General features: G+C 42.8%; 1 protein-coding gene across 1 annotated transcript in view; it reads left to right on the plus strand.

The window, feature by feature from the left end:
• The first annotated feature begins 6,509 nt into the window (after nt 1-6,509).
• The window catches only part of ttpa (tocopherol (alpha) transfer protein), a 38,043-nt gene continuing 20,651 nt past the window's right edge, over nt 6,510-23,901 (plus strand). The window contains exon 1 of the mRNA XM_048528435.2: nt 6,510-7,065. Coding sequence (XP_048384392.1) covers nt 6,850-7,065 — 216 coding nt within the window. The 5' untranslated portion in view covers nt 6,510-6,849. The remainder of the gene's footprint in view (nt 7,066-23,901) is intronic.

Here is a 23,901-nt window from a genome sequence, read left to right on the forward strand (position 1 = left end):
ACATTGGTTAGGCTAATTTGGAATACTGTGTTCAGTTGTGGTTTCCCTGCTCTAGGAAGGATGTTGTGAAACTTGAAAGGGCTCAGAAAAGAATTACAAGGCTGTTGCCAGGGTTGGAGGGTTTGAGCTATAAGAAGAGAATGAAAGGGCATTGGAGGCAGACAGGTGGCCTTAAAGAGGTTTATAAAATCATCAGGGGCATGGACTGTATGAATAGACAAGGTTTTTTCCCTGGCTTACGTGCGTCCAAAACTGGAGGGGCAGAAGTTTGAGGTGGGAGGGGAAAGATTTAGAGACCTAAAGAGCAACATTTTCATGCAGAGGGTGGCGTGTGTATGGAATGAGCTACCAGAGGAACTGGTGGTGGCTGGTACAATTACAGCATTTAAAGGCAGCTGGATGGATATATGAATATGAAGAGTTTAGAGGGATATGGGCCAAATGCTGGCAAATGGAACTAGATTTATATAGGATAGCTGGACAGCAAGGACGCATTGGGCTGTTTCCGTACTGTACATCTCAATGTCTGTTTGACTTTATAATAAATTTGTGACTACCCTTGTATGTAATAAAGGCAAAATTTGACTGAGTGAAGCATCAAGGAATCATAGTAAAATTGAAATAAGTGGGAATCAAGCAGGAAATGTTTTGCTGGTTTCAGTCATTCCCAACACAAACCAAAATGGTTGTACTTGTTAGAGAACAATCAGCTGCAGCAGATTGTAGCAGGAGTTCCTCAGGGTTATATCTAAGGCTAAGTATCTTCAGTTGTCTCACCAATGATCTTCCCTCTAACATAAGATTGATGCTGATGATCGCAAAACATTTGCTGCTGTACAACTCCTCAGATAACGAAGCCATCCACGCTGCTATGTAACAATATGGAAACAAATAAGTGCAGATGTTGTACCTGTACTGAAAACAACAGATGCTGGAGATCCCAGCAGCTCAGACAGCAAGCATGGAGAGACAGCAAGCTCTGATGAAGAGTCATCTAGACTCGAGGCATTGGCTTGCTCTCTCTCTGTAGATGTGGTCTGACCCAGTGTAACCTCCAGCATTTGTTGGTTTCTGCCATGTATCAAGACTTGGACAATATTCAGGCATGAGCTGATAAGTAGCAACTGAAACTTATACCACAAAAATGCTAGGAAATGACCATTTCTGACATAAACAAATCTAAACATTGCTTCTTGATAGTCAATTACATTACCACCATGTATCCTCTGCCAGTAACATTGTGGGCCTACTGTTGACTGAAATGCCAAATAAATACTTTGGCTACATGAATAGTTCTGAGGGGGGGAATTTTGCTGTAGCTTGCAATTGAATCAAAATGTTTGATGTATTTGACAGGAGGTTCAGCAGACATTTGAGGAAGAAAGGATTAGACGGTCACAATCATAAATTTCAATGTGAAAAGATGGCACACTTCCTGATTCCCAAAAGGTGTCCAACAAGACTGTTTCAGAATTGTGTTGGAATGCTTGTCACTTTCCAGAATCAGTGAAGCTTAAACACACAAAAAACTCAACAGTGTCGAGGATAAGAGCAGATTGCTTCATCAGCAACACATTCACCATCTTAAACATTCTCTCTTTTTACTGTCAAAGCATGTTGGCAGCTGATATTCACCAGTCACAAGATGCAGCATAGCAACATGCTGATCGTCTTCAGCAGCACTTTCCAAATCTCCACCACCTAGGAGAGCAAGTACAATAGATACATGGGAACAGATGTAAGTTCCTTTCATATTCTGCCTTGGAGTTATATTGCAACTTTTTTGCTGCCACTCGTCAAAATCCTGGGAGTTCCTCCTAATAGCACTTTCTGGTCCAGAAATAACAAAGAAGAAAAGCATTCATATAACACTTATCATGACCAACAGCCACCTCAAAGCAGTTTCCAGCATATGAAGTACTTTTGTTGAATTGTAGGAAACATGAGAGCCAGTATACACACTGTAAGCTCCCAAAAACTACAATGTGATGATAGAGCTATAGAGTCATAAAGCTGTACAGTGTGGAAACAGAGATAATGGGAACTGCAGATGCTGGAGAATCCAAGGTTACAAAGTGTGGAGAGGTGGGACTGCTTTGCAGAACACCTCCGCTCAGTTCGCAATAAACAACTGCACCTCCCAGTCGCAAACCATTTCCACTTCCCCCTCCCATTCTTTAGATGACATGTCCATCATGGGCCTCCTGCAGTGCCACAATGATGCCACCCGAAGGTTGCAGGAACAGCAACTCATATTCCGCCTGGGAACCCTGCAGCCCAATGGTATCAATGTGGACTTCACCAGCTTCAAAAGCTCCCCTTCCACCACCGCATCCCTAAACCAGCCCAGTTCGTCCCCTCCCCCCACTGCACCACACAACCAGCCCAGCTCTTCCCCTCCACCCACTGTATCCCAAAACCAGTCCAACCTGTCTCTGCTTCCCTAACCTGTTCTTCCTTTCACCCATCCCTTCCTCCCACCCCAAGCCGCACCTCCATCTCCTACCTACAAACCTCATCCCACCTCCTTGACCTGTCCGTCTTCCCTGGACTGACCTATCCCCTCCCTACCTCCCCACCTATACTGTCCTCTCCACCTATCTTCTTTTCTCTCCATCTTCGGTCCGCCTCCCCCTCTCTCCCTATTTATTCCAGAACCCTCACCCCATCCCCCTCTCTGATGAAGGGTCTAGGCCCGAAACGTCAGCTTTTGTGCTCCTTAGATGCTGCTTGGCCTGCTGTGTTCATCCAGCCTCACATTTTGTTATATTACAAAGTGTGGAGCTGGATGAACACAGCAGGCCAAGCAGCACCTCAGGAGCACAAAAGCTGACGTTTCGGGCCTAGACCCTTCATCAGAGAGGGGGATGGGGAGGGGTGCTGAAATAAATAGGGAGAGAGGAGAAGATAGGTGGAGAGGACAGTATAGGTGGGGAGGTGGGGAGGACGGACAGGTCAAGGAGGCGGGATGAGGTTGGTAGGTGGGGAATGGAGGTGCGGCTTGAGGTGGGTGGAGGGGATAGGTGAGAGGAAGAACAGGTTAGGTAGGCGGGGACGGGCTGGGCTGGTTTAGGGATACAGTCCGGGAGGGGGAGATTTTGAAGCTTGTGAAGTCCACATTGATACCATTGGGCTGCAGGGTTCCCACGTGGAATATGAGTTGCTGTTCCTGCAACCTTCGGGTGTCATCATTGTGGCACTGCAGGAGGCCCATGATGGACATGTCGTCTGAGGAATGGGAGGGAGGAGTTAAAATGGTTCGTGACTGGGAGGTGCGGTTGTTTATTGCGAACTAAGCTTCACACTTTGTTATTAAAGCGTGGAAACAGACCCTTTGGTCCAACTTGTCTATGCCAACCAAATATCCTAAATTTATCGAGTCCCATTTGCCAGCTCTTGGCCCATATCCCTATAAACCTTCCTATTCATGTACCCATCTAGACGCATTTTAAGTGTTGTAATTGTATCAGACTCCTCCACTTCCTCTGGCAGCTCATTCCATTCATACACCACCCTCTGCGTAAAGAAGTTACCCCTTGGGTCCCTTTTAAATCATTCCTCTCTCAACTTAAACTTATGTTGTTTGGACTCTATTACTCTGGGGAATGTCATCAATCAATAAATAAATAATTGACAGAACATCGGGGATAACTGCTTTTTCTTGAAAAGTGTTATGGAAGTTAATATTAACTGGAGCGGGTCTATGGTCCTCAGTTTATTACCTCTCATCTGAAAGAAGGCATCTCCAACAGTGCCAGGCACTCCCTCTCCCGTGTATTGGAGTGTCAGCCTTAACTTTTGTCCTCAGGCACTGGAGTACAAGCAGAACCCATATCCTTGTGAGTCGTAGGTGAGACAATAGGTTACTAGAGTCATCGCTGCCTCCACAGTTGCTCCTGTGTACACATGCCATGCTCACCAGCTGGTGCCACCCACTCCAAATGCACACCAATGAGGCCAGACCGATGTGACACTGTCCCTTCAGCTGGCAGCTCCTCCTCCCACGGCTTTGATCGTTCATCAGCAATAACCACAAGTGCTACAGCTGAGATGTGAGTGCAGTTAATAACTTCCGGATTTATCCTTACCCTCTGGCATGTCCACAAACTGTGGCTTCCTGTGATCATCGTGAGTCACAGAGACACTAGTGTAATATTCCTCAGAAGGTGTGGTGCCCACATTCATCATTTTTGTCATGCTGTCTGGACATGGTGCAACCCATCCATTCTTTGTTATTTCCTCCAAGATTGAAGCAATAAAGGATTTGCCCTTTCCTGTGTGCCTCAGCTCCCCTGTATTACAAGCATGCTTCTCCTGTATCAACATGATCAGACAGTGTTACTCTTATCAGCTGTGTCTGTCAGGGTGCATGCTGCTTTAAATGACCATCAATAGACCACTTGGAGGTCAGCTACAAGCTGCCAATCCCCCTGGTAATTGCAGGTGGTCCTTTCTGGTCCTCTGGTGCTTGCATATTCTTGGTAAAATCCGTTGCATGGACCAGCCATCTCACACCACATCTCAAGGATGTCATTGCTACCTTGCTATCTTGCCAACCAGACTTCACAAGGCATTGAATTGCTTCAGGCGATGTAACCGTGCTCATATGATCACCCCACAGATGTGGACATTTTCTGCCACTTTCATCCATGCCATTTTTTTTTGTGATGCTTGCTGGGCTTCTCCTCCCATCTATTGGTAAGGGTACCACTCTCTGTTCCCTCATTATCCACAGGAGTATCATGAGCCAGGCATCACCATAATACAGTGCAACCATTCTGCTCACAGCAAAGTTATTTCTCCACAGGTTCAGTTCTTCCTCTGTCTTTTGTGTGCAGTCTGACCTTTCAACATGACGTTGTTAAACAACCAACTGCTAAAACACTCCCACCGACTGCTGGTTTATTGGCTGGCTAACCCACTGGCTGCACTCTAATAGGCTGCATGCCTAAAGATAGCTGGTGGAACAACTACAGTAAGTTTGTGTAAATAGTAATTGGTAGTGCTCAGTCCTAGTAAACGGTCCCTTCATCCCTGCCAGCCTTCTCCATCAAACCCGAAGTTACACCCTTACAGAGGGTCATAACACACCTGGTCAAGGCTCACAAGAAGCATACGCTCCGTTTGATTCCACATTCCTGTGTCTGTGGAGAGGTCAGCTCGTTGCCACGAATTTCATAGAAGCTTGGAGGCAAGTATGACTTCAGGGTTACCCCCAAGCCTGACAATTCCGCTTCCCATGCACATTAGTAATCCTGACCTAATGTAAGGTGGCCCTGGAAAGATTCCACGTGGTCTTGGAGTGAAGCAGCTGCCAGGTGAATTCCTCTACCTCTCCCCTTCAAATCTCCCACGAGACATCTTTCCACTTATGTGTGAGGGTGTGGGAGCTACGATGTCATGGCTTGCAGTCCCAGTCACCGTGCGCCTTGCCCAACAGGAAAGATGTTCCTTGTCTCAGTGACCAAGGTCGACTTCAGAACTCACAGGATGCCAAACCAAGCACAATGTACCCCCAATCTGTTCTTCACATGATGAGGTTAGAATTAGCTGTCAAACTTGAAAGAGGAGACAAGGGAAAGAAAGAGCACATCCAAAAAAAACTTTATGAAATGTTGAAGTGTGGGCTGAAATGGAAAAAGCAGGAAGGTAAGCAAGAGACTAAGTCAGAGAGGTTCAAAGACAAGAAGTTGAACTGGTAAAAAGAAAGGATTTTGTCTATGACCATTGAAGAACAGATGGTCTGGATCCAATTCCAGTTCTTTATCTGCCAAAAGTTATTTGCGCAGAGCCAACGTTTACTGAAACACAGAGTGGAAGAATATTTTACATCATTTGGGAAGGTAGCTACATAGTTCTGAAGAAGGGTACTGGACTCGAAACATTAACTCTGTTTTGTCCTTCACAGATGCTGCCAAACCTGCTGAGTTTTTCCACGCACTTTGTTTTTCTTCCTGATTTACAGCATCTGCAGTTCTTTCGGTTTTTAGCTTTATTGTTATGATGCCCAAGAAAACATAGACTTTGCTTTTGTAATGTTGGTGGCTAAGTTTCCTCAACGTGTTTTGGTTGAGCCACTTTTGGAGAGTAAGAATGGTTGTTTGTGTGCATGGACTAGATCCCCATATACATAACAATTAATACTTACAACCCTGGTGAAACAGCCATGCTGGCTCAGCGGATAGCACTGCTGCCTCGCAGCCGCAGGGACCCAGGTTCAATCCCACCCTCGGCCAACTGTCTGTGTGGAGTTTACACATCCTCCGCATGTGTGCATGGGTTTCCTCCAGGTGCTCTGGTTTCTTCTCACGGTCTAAAGATGTGCAGGCTGGATGGATTGGCCATGTTGAACTCCCCATAGTGTCCAGGGATGTGTAGGTTACAGCGTTATGTGGATTACCCATGGGAAATGCAGGGTTACAGGGAGAGTGTAAGGGGGTAGGTCTGGGTGGGAGGGTCAGTGTAGACTTGATGGACAAAATGGCGTGCATCCACACTGTTGAGATTATAATGATTAAACCGAACCAGATAATTCTAGAGAGGAAATAGATGCTATGAAGCAGTTGGAGAAAGAATGCCACAGCATTGACTGCTACATTCCCTGTGCAGATTAGATTTTCGAGTTTAATTTGAAAAGAAGCTCGACTTCTGCTGTCAGCACATAATAAGTTAAACCCACCTCACCATATCCAATGAAAGAACAACAATGTTGTTACCACATGGATGGCGTCTGGGTCCCGCCTACAAGTAAAGTTCCGGAGTAACTTTGAGGTGCCATGGTGCTGAAAGTGTCTTAGGGAGGAGAGGCCGACTGGACAGTGCGGTTACGGAGGTCTCGGAGAAGGGGCAATGTCAGCAGAGGGTAATCCGCAGGAGGGGAACCCCAGGCACTGCGGCGACAATCCGCCTGAGCAGCGACTCTACTCCGACTCAACGCTGCGCTGCATCGCGGAGCTGCGGGAACGGGCGCTGAAACACAGCGCAGACTGGCCGCTCGGTCTCCGCAATGAATTCCTGCTCAGGTTTCTGAGAGCCCGAGACTTCAACATCGAGCTGGCGCTGAAGGTAAGGCAGACTCACGCCAGCAGCAAAAAGTCAGCCACAACAAAACAAAACAATGACGCTGCTGTTAAACCTGCTCGTGTATGAAACTTGGGGCAGACACGGACTGTCTCTCACTCAGTTACACAACTTTTCATAACATTGCACAGCAAGTTCCTTTGACTTATCCTTGTTAATTTACAGTCTGTAACACCTTGCCGTGCTCTGCACTGCGTGGGCACCTCGAACCATCTAAACAGGGAACCAATAGAGAAAGTCTCGCACGAATCAGCTTGAAGAATTGCGGCTTGAATTCAATGCAGAGGTGAAGGAATGACACTTTATAGTATCGGGGGTTCCTGTGGCGCTGTGGTAATGTCTGTGCCTCTGAGCCAGGCACCCTGATTTGATAACATGTCAGAACTGAATTAGAAAACATTTGGTTTACTACTTCTGTCTGACGAAAAGTAGTGAGCCCCCATGATTATGAAAGTTAGCTTTCAATGCCAAAAAAATTGCATGGTAACCGCAGCATGAGAAAAAAAGGGGCGTGTGAACTGAAATAAATAGGCCCTCGCTTTCTGCAGCGAGTTTGATTCACCTGATTTACGCACAGAACTGTAACAGGAAGGAGCTTATAGTGCAGTGGTCATGTCTCTACCTCTGGTCTACAAGATCCAAGTCCACCTGCACTGGAGGTGTGTCAAAGCCTATGCAAACAACTGGTTAAAAAAAAGACGAAATTGTAAAAGTGCTGAGCCAGACCACAGGTTGCAGCTTTGGGAGATTCAACAGCACAGGAACACGTATCAGTCAGCTGCACAGGTTCCAGATTTTTACCATTCACCAAATTTATGGCCTTGTCTGAAGGTGCAATGTGATTTGTGCATAAATAATACCAAAATAATGGGGAGATAGTGACCTAATGGTATTTACAGTAGACTAAGGGTGGTACAGTGGCTCAGTGGTTAGCACTGCTGCCTCACAGCACCAGGGTCCTTGGTTCGATCCCACCCTTGGGTGACTGTGGAGTTTGCATGATCTCCCCCATGTCTGCTCTGGTTTGCAGTCCAAAAATGTGCAGGTTATGTGGATTGGCTGTGCTGTAGTGTCCAGGGACGTGTGGGCTAAGTGGCTAACCCATGGGGTACGTAAGGTTAGAAAGATAAGGTAGGGGGTTGGGTCTGGTTGGGATACTCTTTGTTGGGTTGGGATGAGCTTGATGAGCTGAATGGTCTGCTTCTACATTGTAGGGATTCTATAATATTAATCCAGAGACCCTCTGATGAAGGGGGTAGGCCCGAAACACCAGTCTTCCTGCTCCTATGATGCTGCTTGGGCTGCTGTGTTCATCCAGTCCTACACCTTGTTATCTCATGTTCTGTGGACTCAAGTTCAGATTCCTCTATGATAGAATTTGAATTCAATAAAAATCTGGAATTAAGAGCCTAACAATGGCTATGGAGTCATCGTCAATTTTTTAGATAGACCATCTAATGTTCTTTAGGGAAAAAAATCTGCCATCATCATCTGGCTTGGCCTATATGTGACTCCAGACTGGTTACAAGGTTGCTGACTCTGAACTGTGCTCTGGGCAATTACTCAATAAATACTGACCTAGCAAGTAAACCACATCCTGAAGTTTCTGGAGAAACTCAGCAGGTCTGGCGGCATCTGTGAAGAGAAATCGGAGTTAATATTTCAGGTCTGGTGACCCTTTCTCTGTTCTGAGGAAGTGTCACCGTAACTGAAACATTAACTCTGATTTCTCTTGACAGATGCTGCCAGATCTACTGAGCTTTTCCAGCAATTTCTGTTTTTGTTCCTGATTTAGTGTCTGCAGTTCTTTCGGTTTTTATTATTTGTTTTTATTTTGATCATTTTAAGTACTTTAAAAATAACTGTTGAAGTTATGTTTTGGTGCAGCCATTTTTGTGTAATTTGTATGTTTGTAACCAGTAATAATTTTGCTCAGTAAAATCCTTAATATTCTGGAAATTAAATTTGATCAGGTTTGACTGCAACTGATATAGTGGATGTGTTGAGTTAAATCAGAATTTGAAAGAAAATAACATATTAGTTGCACAACACAAACATGATACATCGTGAGCATTGATCCAAGTCAGATAGAATGACGAGCATACACAAACAGCTGTTCTTTTCCATTCTGTCTCTTCAGTGCATTGCATCTTCAAAAGTTTTCAAATTCCTCAAGATTGCTTAGACTAATGTCAACATTGATGCACTTGAGAACCTACCAATCCATTGTCTTCCTTCAAGCTGTTGCTAATCTTCACATTGTATCACTTTTCAGTATGAACCTTAGGTGCAATATTGACAATACCTCATTGTTCTATAATGGTTCCTCTAATATAAGACGTAGAAACTGGAGTAGTAGTAGGCCATCTGATTCCTCGAGTCTGCTCCACCATTCAATATGATAGTGCTGATCCTGTTTCTCAATGCCATATTCCTGTTTTTGCCTTGTTCCCCTTAATGCTTTTAAAATCTAAAAACAACTATCTCTTTCTTGAAAATATCCAATAACCTGGCGTCCACATCCTCTGTGGTAGAGAATTCTTCAGGTTCACTACCATTTGTGTGAAGAAATCTTTTGTTACCTCAGTCCCAAGTGGTCTTCCTCACATCCTGAAAATATGAACCCCCCTCTCCCCACTCCTGCTCTAGGTTCCCCAACTCATGAAAATTGCCTGCATCAATCTGTGCAATCAGATCCCCTTCATCCTTCTAAACTCCAGTGAATACAGCCCAGCTGAACAGTCTGTCCACATAGAACAGCTCTGCCATTCCTGGTATCAGCTTAGCGAATTTCTGCTGTACTCCATCTAAGACAAGTATGTCCTTTCTAATTGAAGCCCTAAACCTTCTGTTAGATAGGAAGATAATACCTTGGGTGTGGGCTCATCAAGGCCCTGTATAATTGCAAGAAGCAGTTTTACATCGAAACTCAAATCGTCTTGCACTGAAGGCCAATATACCATTTACTTTCCCCACTGTTTGTTGCACCTCCCTATTTATTTTGACCGGTTGGTGCACAAGGACACCCAGATCCCATTGTACACCCACACTTTCTAATATATCACCATTTAAATAATATTCTGCCTTTCTGTTTTTCTCATTGAAATGTATAACTTCACATTTAGCCATGTTGTACAGCTATGTGTTTGCCCACTACTCAACTTGTCTAAATCACCTTGAAGCCTCTTTACATCTTCCTCATGACTCACAATCCCACCAACAGACTTAAAAATGTTTAGTTTGGTTCCCTCATCTGGGTCATTTATTTGTATTCAGAATAGCTGGGAGCCAGGCACTGATCTTTGCCATACATTGCCTACCACTCCAAAAAAGACCCATTCATTTCCACACTGTTTCCTATTTCTCAACCAATTCTCCATCCATGCCAGGACATTATCCTCAATCTCATTTGCTTTAACTTTGTCCACTAACATCTTTTTAAGGGACCTTCTAAAAATCCAAATACAACTCATTTTCCCTTGTCCGTTCTATGAGGTACATCCTAAAAAACCCAGTAGATTTGTTTAGAATGATTTGCCTTTCATATGGGTAAGCGATGGCCTTGTGGTATTATCGCTAGACTATTAATCCAGAAACCCAACTAATGTCCCTGAGATCCGGGTTCAAAACCCACCATGGCAGTGTGGTGGAATTTGAATTCAAATAAGGAAAAAAGTCTGGAATTAAGAATCTAATGATCACCATGAAACCATTGTTGATTGCTGTATGTCAGAAAGTCCCATCAGATTCATTCATGTTGTTCAGGGAAGGAAACCTGCCATCATCATCTGGTTTGGCCTACACATGATTCCAGATCTATAGCAATGTGGTTGACTCTCAGTTGCCCTCTGAAATGGCCTAGCAAGCCATTCAGTTGTACCAATCTCTACAAAGTCTCAAAGTAGTGAAACCAGATGGATCACCTAGCATCCACGTAGGCATCAGTAAAGACAACAACAGAAATACCTGGCCAATCCTGCAAAGTTTCCATCACTAACATCTGGGGCTAGTGCCAAAATGGTGAGAGCTGTCTCACAGGCTAGTCAAGTTATAGCCTCACATAGTCATACTCACAGAATCATACCTGACAGACACCACCATCACCATCCCTGGATATGTCCTGTCTCAATGGCAGGACAGACCCAGTACAGTGGTATACATTCAGGAGGGTGTCGTTGTGGGAGACCTCAATATTGACTCTGGACCCGGTGAAGTCTGATGGCTTCAGGTTAAACATGGGCAAGGAAACCTCCTGCTGGTTACCGTGTAGCGTCCTCCCTCAGCTGATGAATCAGTACTCCTCCATGTTGAGCAACACTTAGAGGAAGCAGTGAGCATTACAAGGGCACAAAATGTTCTCTGCGTGGGTGATTTCAATGTCCACCACCAAGAATGCCTCAGCAGCAGTACTACTGTTCGAGCTGGTCGGGCCATAAAGGACATAGCTTCTAGACTGTGTCTGTGGCAGGTGGTGGGGGAACCAACAAGAGGGAAAAACATACTTGACCTCATCCTTACTAATCTGCCAGCTGCAGTTGCATCTATCCACGACAGTATCAGTAAGAGTGACCACTGCACAGTCCTTATGGAGACAAAGTCCCACCTTCACATTGAGAATACCCTCCATCGTGCTGTGTGGCATTATCACCATGTTAAATGGGACAGACTTCACACAGATCTAGCAACTCAAGACTGAGCATCCATGAGGCGCTGTGGGCCATTATCAGCAGCTGAATTGTACTCCAGCACAATATGTAACCTCATGGCCCAGCTTATCCCCCACTCAACTATTACCATCAAACCAGGGGATAAACTCTGGTTCAATGGAGAGTGCAGGAGGACATGCCAGGAGCAGCACCAGGCATACCTGAAGATGAGGTGTAAACCTGGTGAAGCCACCAAACAGGACTACTTGCACATCAAACAGCATAAGCAGCAAGTGATAGACAAAACTAAGCGATCCCACAACCAATGGATCAGATCTAAGCTCTGCAGTCCTGCCACACCCAGTCATGAATGGCAGTGAACAATGAAACAACTCACTGGGGGAGGAGGCTCCACAAATATCCCCATCCTCAATGACGGAAAAGCCTAAAACATCAGTGCAAAAGATAAGACTAAATCTTTTGCAGCAATCTTCGGCCAGAAGTGCCAAGTGGATAATCCATCCGGTCTCCTCCAGTGATCCTCAGCATTACAGATATCGGTCTTCAGCCAATTCAATTCATTCCATTTGATATCAACAAACTGTTGGAGACACTGGATATTGAAAAGGCTATGGGTGTTGACAACATTCTGGCAATAGTACTGAAGACTTATGCTCTAGAACTTTCTGCTCCCTTAGCCAAGCTGTTCCAGTACTGAGGAAGGGTCACCAGACCCAAAACGTTAACTCTGTTTTCTCCTCCACAGATGCTGCCAGACTTGCTGAGTTTTTTCAGCAACTTTGTTTTTGTTCCAGTACAGTTATAACACTGGCATCTACTGACAATGTGGAAAATTGCCCAAGTATGTCCTGTACACAAAAAGCAGGACAAACCCAGCCCAACACAGCCAATTATCACTTCATCAGGCTACTCTCAATCATCAGTAAAGTGATGGAAGGTGTCATCAACAGTGCTATCGAGCAGCACCTGCTCAGCAATAACCTGCTCAGTGACACCCAGTTTGGGTTCTGCCAGGGTCACTCAACTCTTGACCTCATTACAGTCTTGGTTCATACATGTACAAAAGAGCCGAATTCTAGAGATGAGGTGAGAGTGACAGCCCTTGATGCCAAAGCTGCATTCGACTGAGTGTGGCATTGAGGAGCCCGAGCAAAACTGGATTCAATGGGTATGGGGGACAAACTCTCCTCTGATTGGAGTTATACTTGGCACGTAGGAAGATGGCTGTGGCAGTTGAAAGTCAATCATCTCAACTCCAGGACATCTCTGCACAAGTTCCTCAGGGTAGTGTCCTCGGCCCAACCATCTTCAGCTGCTTCTTCAATGACCTTCCCTCCATCATAAGGTCAGAAGTGAGGATGTTTGCCAATCATTGCACAATGTTCAGCACCATTTGTAACCCATCAGATACTGAAGCATTCCATGTTCAAATGCAACAAGATCTGGCCAACATCCAGGCTTGGGCTGACAAGGGGCAAGTGACATTCACGCCACACAAATGCCAGGCTATGACCATCACCAACAAGAGACAATCTAACCACCACCCTTGACTTTTAATGGTGTTACTAAATTCTCTACTATCCAACATCCTGGGAGTTATCAATGATCAGAAACTCAACTGGACTCACCACATAAACACATTGACTGCAAGAGCGGGTCAGAAGTTAGGAATACTGTGGCAAGCAACTCACCTCCTGACTCCTCAGAGCCTGTCCACCATCTACAAGGCACAAGTGAAGAGTGTGATGGAATACTCCCCACTTGCCTGGATGCATGCAGCCCCGACAACACTCAAGAAGCTTGACACCACCCAGGACAAAGCAGCCTGCTTGATTGGCACTACACCGACAAGCATTCACTCCCTCCACCACCAACACTCAGTAGCAGTGTGTGTTACCTTCAAGATGCACTGCAGAAATTCACCAAAGATCCTCAGACAGCACCTTCCAAACCCATGATGATTTCCATCTAGAAGGACAAGAGCAGCAGACCAATGGGAACACCACCACCTCCAAGTTCCTCTCCAAGTCACTCACAATCCAGACTTGGAAATATATCGCAGTTCCTTCATTGTCACTGGGTCAAAATACTGGAATTCCCTCCCTAATGGCCTTGTGGGTCAACACAGAGTAGGTGGACTGCAGCAGATGAAGAAGGCAGCTCACCGCCACCTTCTCAAGGGCAACTAAGGATCGGTAAGAAATGCTGGCCCAGCCAGCAACACCCATATCCCACAAATATATTGAGAAAAAGCACTCTGGCTTTGTTCAATTCTGTTGATGCTTTCCAAATGTTCTGTTATCATATCCTTTATAATAGATTGTCATGTTATCCTCACTGCTGATGCCAACTGGTTTGTAATTTTCTGTTTGTTCTCTCCTTCCCTGTTTAAATGGTGGGATTACATTTGCTACTGTCCAGTCTGTAGGAATTGCTCCACAGTCTATTAAAAGTTTGGAAGATGACCACCAAGCTATCCAGTATTTCCAGGGCCACTTCCATGAGTAATCTGGAATATAGATTATCTGGCCCTGGGGATTTGTCAGCCTTTATCCTCATTAATTTTCCCAGCTCCATTTTCTTATTTACTTCCTTCAAATCCACATGCTCATTAAGAACTTGGTTCTCTAATATTTCTGCAAGGTTATTTTCATCCTCTTTTGTGGAGGCAGAACCAGCTCCTGATCCTTAGTATTGCTACTTTTTGTGGAAATTTTATATTGTTCCTCTTTGGATCTCATGCTATCCCTAATTTCTTTTGTAAGCCATGACTGAGTTACTTTTTCCTCTTTTATTTTTGCACCAGAATATTTGTTGCACCAGGAATGAATAGTTATTGTAATACATGCTCACATTGTTGAAATATGAACCACTGAAGATATTGGGTCTAGGCCCGAAACATCAGCTTTTGTGCTCCTGAGATGCTGCTTGGCCTGCTGTGTTCATCCAGCCTCACATTCTATTATCTTGGAATTCTCCAGCATCTGCAGTTCCCATTATCTCTGAAGATATTAAAGTATTGTTTTACATTTAAATACGTAAAAAAAACAAATTATTTAAACTCTGAGCAATAGAAGTTCTCCAAAAAGTGAAAACTGTGAACCTGTATTTGATCGCTGAGGAACTATCTTAAAATAATGATAATGTTGATGCAGTGAGTCTTCTTAAGGGCTGTATCTATCTGCTGTATAGGTCGTATCTCTTCCTCAGTCAGTAAAGGCTAGAAGACCCAACAAACATAAATTAGAATTGATTTCTTAATAGCAGGGCTACTTCCTTTGCTCATTGTAGAAACATCTCTATGATTAACTCCTCAGAGGAGAGTCTAAGACCAAAGGCCACAGTGTCAGAATAAAGGGGTACCAATTTAAGGCTGAGATGAGGAGGAATTTCATCTCTCTGTGAGTCTTTGGAATTCCATGCCACAGGAGACCAGTAGGCAAAAATTTAAAGCTGAGGAATGACTTCACTTGATGAAGGAGCAGTGCTTTGAAAGCTTGTGATTTCAAATAAACCTGTTGGGCTATTACCTGGTGTTGGGGGACTTCTGATTTTGTCCACCCCAGTCCAAAACTGGCACCTCCACATTAAGGCTGAGATAGATAGATTCTTGAGCAGTTGGGGAATCAATGGTTGTGGGGAAAGGGCAGGAAACTGGACTTGAAGAATGTTGGGTGAGCCGTGATCTTATTGAACGATGGAGCAGGCCTGAGGGGCTGAATGGCCTAGTCCCATTTTTTATGATTTTACCGATCCCATAGCCCCACCAATCCCCATCCGGCTGTTTGGTATGAGCTAATATTGATCAGTTTTAATCCAACATTAACTTATGCATTTTGGAGAATGTTGGATAAAAATGAGGGAGGAAAAGAAATGGTAGGATGTGTTGATGAAGTCAGATGGGAAAATGTGGGTGACCTTTATGGAGCATAAACGCTGAAATTAATTTGTTGGGGGCTGAATTGTCTGTTTTGTGCTTTAAGTAATATCTGTCTGCGTAGCTATGTAGCATTCGTTTTGTGTGTCAACTTGGCCCTGTCTGTGTCAGACATCAAAACAACAGCTTCTCCATGACTGTGCGTATGGTTGTGGATTGAGTATCTTTCTAGTAGGGGAGCAAAAGCCTGTACGACCCAGGTTTGTTTCTCTAGGTATAGGTCGTCTGGTCTGATCTAGTCATAAAACTATATCCTCAAAAGTAGGATATGGGCAGTAGATACAATTTAAATTGGAATTGTTGACTCTGTTTAAGATTGATTAAGAGAACTTTTGTTCAATTTTTGTGTAAATTTTTCCATCTGGAGGATAGCATTAGCCTCATTTTGGTTGGCAGCAGATCCAGAGATGCTCCTTATTGCAGTCTAATTGTGAGCAGGATCCATTATATCCACATTGATTACTGAGAGAAAGTTCCCGTTGATACTGCGGCTCTTTTCCAATGGTTCACTGTCAGTTTTATTTCAGCATTTGTTTATTTAAGATTCCAGAAAATGGAAGTAAATGACAATTTTCAGTGCATGAGGACCTATGTACTTGATCATTCCAATCATGAATTGTTTCTGAGCAGGAAAGGGCATCACATCTGTAGCTCTTCCTACTACATATAATGTATCTCGAATGGTGGGGAACTACAGACACTTTTCACTTTTCCAAAACATAATGTGAATGGGATTTATTGCTGGCATGGTGCAATTCAGGCATGAGCTGCTGGCTGTTCTTTTGATTTTCTAAGATCCTGCACACCATATTTGATTTCAGGCCCTGTAACCTGGTGCACTGATGGGAAAGCCTGGCCCAGAGGTCTCAACACAGGAATCAACAAGGCCTCAGGTTGACTGAGAAATCTGAGAAGAGACAAAAGAGTTTCAGGAACTCCTGAGAAATGTTCATAATGTCAGATGGGTTCATACAAAATGCTACCTGTAGCTAACTGAACTGAAGCCATAGTCCCAGTTACTGGCACAATTGCAATGGCAGAAATGCAACACAGCAGACAATGTGTCGGTGACAGTAGAGAGCATGAAAGGAAAGAACAAAACTCTCTGTAGCTGTGAGTTTTAAACATAATTAAACCTAATCCCAGTCCAGGAAGAGGAAGGAGGTGTTGTGTTGTGAAGTACTCAGCAGGCATGTCAATGAACCTTTAGCATTAGCTTTCAGCTGGAGAAAAGATAGACGTGTAAGTGCTGACAGTTCATGTTTTAATCTTTAAGTCAATTTTGGACCCTTAGTTCAATGCTTTGGGTATGATTGTGTTGGCACAAATCTCTCAGAATTTTTTAAATTAGTGGAAATTTGTGCTAGTGTGAAATTATGATAGTTAAGAAAGGAACTGGTATACAATCAGTTTGAACACTGATTTGCAATTCTTAGTTAACAGCAGTGTTATTTCTTGGTGTATTCTGATGAGCAGAATCATTTTTTTGTCTCCATGCCAATGATATCAAAGATTCCCCGCCTGTTGTCTTTCTTAGGGTGTGGTGCTTTGCTATGTCAGGTTAGAATTTGTTCTGGTTTATAACGCCGTGCGCTATGAAGGGATTTTCTGTCTTTAATGTGGGACTATGAATACAAATATTTGTTTCTGTGACCAGCTTGGTTCCTGATGTTTACCCATGACAAATACTTAGTCAGTTAGTTGCAGTGTATTGAATAGTGTACACACTACAGAATTAAAGTTCGCACAAATCCCCACATCACATGCAAACCTGCTGGTCATATCCCAATTCTACCATAAATATCTTTCATAAAAACAAGTATCAATTTCTGGAGTGCACTGACTAACCTGTGTCTATCCACAAGGACGGAATACAACTTCTTCGCTTTTTCACTGTATTGAATTCCCACTGATAGTATATGATTCTAGCTCGTGTAGTGATCTAGTGTGTAATACATTATCAAAGGCTTTCTGAATATGTCCAAACAGATGAACTTCTTGCTGTGTTCATCCAGCTCCACACTTTCTATTCTAGAAACCATGTTCACTATCTTTAATCTTTAATAAGAAGCATTTCTTAGGACCTTGCTGTGCATCTTCCTTATGAGATGTATGGGACTTACCTGTAATTCTCTGGCTCTGATTTGTCTGCCTTTTAAGAAAAAATACTGTGATACACATGCTGATTTCTAATCTAAAAGAACAATTGTGACTCTACTGAAGATATGGGTAAGAGCTATGTAGTACACCTATCCCATCTCTTTAACCATGCTTGGATGGGTGTCACCAGGCCTTATCCATGTTAGGACTTCTGCCTCAATTCAGGAGCAAATCAGTTTCCTAACACTGTTTAATTTTAAAATTTAAAGAGCAAGCAATTTAAACACTTGGCTGCTCCACAGGTCTAGCCCATCTTTGATGTACATTCATATCTGCTCTTCACAATTCTGCGCAACACCAACCTTGCTCCAGCAAAAAACAGATTCCGCTCTGAGGTCAAAAGATTTTGCTGATTTTGGGTAACCAATACCCAGGAATGCCCTTTTACTTTATTCACGACCCACCCCAGATTTTGTCAGAGATGTGTTGGGATTTCTAGATTCAGGGTTCCAGTTCCACTTTGGCTCAGGCACAGAACACTTTCATCTCTGTGAAAATTTGGGCCCTTGTGGTAAAATTCCTTCACAGCCTTGTTCTTTGTCTGCTAACTCCTAAGGCCATGCAATCCTTTGAGCATGGTTTGTTTTTCTAACTATGGTGCCTGATGTATCCTTTGGTGTCCCATTGGATATTATGCTGGAGATCTCTCCAATTTTATTTACACCTCCAGGAACCTCGTTTATGCAACTTTTTGTGCCAAGTTTTTAGCTAATCCACCTTTGGCCAAGTATTCATATTTGAAACACATCTCACTAACAGATTGACAACTAAAGGAGAGCTAGCTAGAAGCAATGCTGAAAATGACCTTGATAATCACTGGCAGAATCATGCCTGTTAAAGTTTAGCTGCAAATCAGATTGCAGCAATGAACACAACTCCATGTTGCAGCTTTCATGCTGAATCCTGGCGAGCAAATATAACATTTCTTCAAGAAAGTCTACATAAGAGTTTTGCTTTGTAGTGTGTTAATAGGATAATGATAGGGATGTGCAGTATCTTTCTGTTGCATTCTGGCTGCAATTTCTTTCCTCAGCACACAACATAAATCCCTTTAAACATTTAAATATTTATACTTCCAGCAGAAAGGTTGCAAAATGTTGTCAACATCCCAGAAATCAATGACCTCGCTCATTCATATGCCCATTACCTTTGTTAAGAGTTTGCAAATCATACAAATCTACAGTAAATAAATAAGGTTTCATTAGAATAACAGCTGTGTGGAACAAAAGGTCACAGTTTAATTTTCATTATTAGTTCAGAGAGTGTTCTCTGAAATGGGAAAATAAAAATAAATAAAGGTAGACTTGAGGCTGATGTAACATTATAGTTTGTTGTTGGATTAGTCATTTAAAGACCTACATTAATAGTTCCAACAACATGCACTCAAATTCTACCAAGGTAGGTTGAGAATTTGAATTCAGATGAAAACAAAATCAGAAAGTAAGAAAATACCAACAAAAAACAATGAATATGCAGTTGTTGGATTATTGTATAAACTACAATATGTTTAATAATGTCCTGTAGAGAAGATATATGCCATCATTACCCAGTCTGGATTATACATGAGTCCAGCCTGTACCAAGCTGATTAGCTATTAACTACCTCATGAAAGTAGACTAACAAATATGTGGCTGTATTAAACTGCTCAAAGAAAAACAAAAATAAAATGGATCAGGAAACTTGGCTACACCTAATCAGGACACAGCAAAGGTACATCTAGTTCAACTGCTCATGCAAAGAACTCCTCATGAATGTCTGAGGATTGGTGCCAAAGTTGGGAGAGCTGTCATACAGACTTGTGAAACGAGAGCCAAACACCCAAACATGCTCACACTACACTAATGGACATATTCATGAATTAGATTTCTTCATCAACATTCCAGAGTGTGTGTGAACCAGCTCAGCATTGACCCTGAATCCCAAAAAGTCTCATTGCTTCTTCAGATTAAAGTTAGCCGAGGAAATCTTTTTACACCAACAATAACAACGGAAATTGCAGGAAAGCTCAGCAGGTCTGATAGCATCTGTGGAGAAGAATCAGAGTTAATGTTTTGGGCCTAGTGACTCTAGAACTGATGGTAGCTAATCGCAACATTGAGGGCCGAAGGGCCTGTTCTGCACTGTATTGTGCTATGTTCTATGTTCTAAAATGTTGGTTTATATATACAAGGAAGGGTGGAGAGGAGGGGGTAAGGAGTAAACAATACATGGGGATAGAAATCTTCTTACAGTTGCTACTTACTGGCTTCCCTCATCTGATATTCCTGCATGTTAAAAAAAATTGGACAGTAAGCATGTAATGTACTTTGGCTAGAGACCCACAATGTCCCCTAAAGAGAGTAGTGTCTATGTGACAGCATTAACCAAGTGTTGAAGGACATAATTTCTAGACTAGACTTGTAGCAAGGTGTGGGCAAGTAAATAATTAGTAGTAACCAATCTGTCTATGTCTGCACCAGTCCAGAGATTTCACACATCTCTGTTTATGACATACTAGTTGGAGTGACCGCTGCACACTTTTGGGATGTGTTTTTTCTGTGCTAATTTTGTTTTCTGTAACTGCAGTCGCTGAGTTGTGGACACCCTGACAAGAAAAATAGCATAAATGGCAATCACGTGGTTTTGCTGGAGTTTCCATGGCTCTTCTGTCGGAGTATGGAAATATTTAAACTTTAAGGGTAGGTTTTGTTTCAAAAGATGCCCTTTAAATGATGAATGGTTTTGATAGTGAAGACATAGAGAAAATGTGCCCATTTATCAGGGATCCCAAAACTGGATTCATAAATTTGAGATGGCCACTAATAAACCCAGCAAGGAAATCGGGAAAAAATGCACTTCTCAAAATGGTAAGAATCTAGGATTTACAACCAAATAGAGCGGTTGAGGCAGTGGCATGGATGCATTTAAATTGACATGAGAGAGAAAGGAGTCAAAGAATAAGTTAATAGGGGTAGAATGGGTACACATTCAAATAGAATATACAATGGACCAAAGGACCCATTTCTGTGTTTTCAGTTCTGCATAAGATAATGCATTTAAAATAGTTGAAACAAAAAAAAAATCGAATCCAACTTTGTCAATCCCAATGGTATCAGAGATAATGGGAACTGCAGATGCTGGAGAATTCCAAGATAATAAAATGTGAGGCTGGATGAACACAGCAGGCCAAGCAGCATCTCAGGAGCACAATTCCTGAGATGCTGCTTGGCCTGCTGCGTTCATCCAGCCTCACATTTTATTATCTTGTCAATCCCAATATTTTTTAAAATAAAACATGAAATAAATAAATCATTACTTCTTGTTTGTAAGCTAGTGGCTTTGAAATCAGGACCAGGTTACTGATAGAATTTTGTGCTCTGATTTATACTTGGCCGTATGAGAACCTATGCTAGCTGAGAGGTTTTGTCCCGTACTGACGATTGGACACTGAGAGGTTCATACTGTGCTAGGATCTTGCAAACTGTAACAAACTATCAAAATGTTATGCAACTAGAAATCTCATGAATCAAAGTTAATTCCCTTCATTACAACTGTCTGTGTGGAGTTTGCACATTCTCTTAGTGTCTGTGTGGGTTTCCTCCGGGAACTCTGGTTTCTTCCCACAGTCCAAAGATGTCCAGGTTAGGGTGGATTGGCCATGCTAAATTACTCATAGTGTTCAGGGGTGTACAGGTTTGGTAGATTAGCCATGGGAAATGCAAGGTGACAGGGGTAAGGTAGGGGTGTGGGCCTGGGTGGAATATTGTTTGGAGGGTCGGTGCAGACTCAATGGGCCGAATGGCCTGCTTTCACACTGTAAGATTCTATGATTTTATGTGCTGTTAAGTTTGGATTTTTGAATTTTGAGTGAGTGACTTATGGGTGTTTCCTATGTGTCTGATGAGTTAATATTTAATTTGGCATTTTTGTGCCATAATGATGTGTTTTAACATAGTTTGAGAAAATGGCTTTCAGAACTAATGGGCTTTTATTTACATTAGGAGGGCTCACAACCAAGAAAGGTACATCATTATGCATTAAGGTTTCTTTTGGAAAATTCTAGAATTTTTTAAACTTAAGAGAAAAAACTTGGGGAGGAAGTTTATTTCTTTTTAAATTTTTAGATGGATATGTAAAGCTGTGCTCCATGAAAGAGAGAAGATAGCAAAACTATATTACTTTGGAGTAAAGAGTTTAGTGATTGTCTCAGACCAGAAGTATTTGGATAGAACTCTGAAGAGGTTACTTAAAACAGACAACATTTAAACTCAGTTGCATGCCAGCTCCAGGAAAAGGGCTGTCAGATTTTCAAGACTGGGGACTCAACTCACAGTAACTTAAGCCATTAGAGGTTTTAGAAAGTTTTTTCTTTCTCTCTTTCTGTTGTGAGCATTGGACAAGCGTACTATTAAGGGTTATTTCAAGATCTGTAAAAGTGTGTTTTGGAATTAATGGCTTATATTTCTCCCATATGTTTCAAAATCTTTAAACGTGTAATTACATGTAAATAGCTTTGCTTATTCTAAGTTACCTTCGTTTCCATGGCTTAATCATGCCTATGTTTCAGTGAGTCCAGTCACAGGGCTTGAAATGTTAGTTCTGTTTTCTTCCCACAGGTGCTGCTAGACCTGGTGAATTTCTCTAGCAGTTTCTGATTTTGTTTCAGATTTCCAGCATCTGCAGTTCTTGTTTTATTTGAACTCTTTATGGAATAGCAATGATATGTGATTTGAATCTGAATTATGAACCCAGTCTCACTAACACATTAAATGCATCATGCAAACTGTACCTGCCAAAGCCAGTCTGGCACCCAAATATTTAATGTAGAAGCCTAAATGTTGGATTATTTTTCAAGTCACTAGGCAGTCTCCTAAGTCTACAAAATAGTGGACTGGAAACATACACGCATTTTCAACAGAAAATGAACCTGTGCCACATCTGTGAAGAATAGACAAACAATATCCTTTATCCCAAACAATCACAACACTTGATTTTTTTTATTATTCTTTCATCAGTAGGATTTACAGGGCCACCATTTGTTACCCACCCCTTGAACAGGGCAGTTTACTGAGTCATTGCGGAAGGCAGTTAAGGATTAACCTCACCACCAACATTGTGAATAATTAATCCTGTTTAACCAGTTTCCTAATATAGAACATAGAACATTACAGCACAGTACAGGCCCTTCGGCCCTCGATGTTGTGCTGACCCGTCATACCGATATGAAGCCCATCTAACCTACACTATTCCATGTACATCCATATGCTTGTCCAATGACGACTTAAATGTACCTAAAGTTGGTGAATCTACTACCGTTGCAGGCAACGCGTTCCATTCCCTTACTACTCTCCGAGTAAAGAAACTACCTCTGACATCTGTCCTATATCTTTCACTCCTCAATTTAAAGCTATGCCCCCTCATGCTTGCCGTCACCATCCTAGGAAAAAGGCTCTCCCTATCCACCCTATCTAACCTTCTGATTATTTTATATGTTTCAATTAAGTCACTTCTCAACCTTCTTCTCACTAATGAAAACAGCCTCAAGTCCCTCAGCCTTTCCTCATAAGACCTTCCCTCTATACCAGGCAACATCCTAGTAAATCTCCTCTGCACCCTTTCCAAAGCTTCCACATCCTTCTTATAATGCGGTGACCAGAACTGTACACAATACTCCAAGTGCGGCCGCACCAGAGTTTTGTACAGCTTCACCATAACCTCTTGGTTCCGGAACTCAATCCCTCTATTAATAAAAGCTAAAACACTGTATGCCTTCTTAACAACCCTGTCAACCTGGGTGGCAACTTTCAAGGATCTGTGTACATGGACACCGAGATCTCTCTGCTCATCTACACTGCTAAGAATCTTACAATTAGCCCTGTACTTTGCCTTCCAGTTACTCCTACCAAAGTGCATCACCTCACACTTGTCTGCATTAAACTCCATTTGCCACCTCTCAGCCCAGCTCTGCAGCTTATCTATGTCTCTCTGCAACCTACAGCATCCTTCGTCACTATCCACAACTCCACCAACCTTAGCGTCTTCTGCAAATTTACTAACCCAACCTTCTATGCCCTCATC

This window comes from Stegostoma tigrinum, chromosome 5 (genome assembly GCF_030684315.1).
Source record: "Stegostoma tigrinum isolate sSteTig4 chromosome 5, sSteTig4.hap1, whole genome shotgun sequence".
Lineage (NCBI taxonomy): Eukaryota > Metazoa > Chordata > Chondrichthyes > Orectolobiformes > Stegostomatidae > Stegostoma > Stegostoma tigrinum.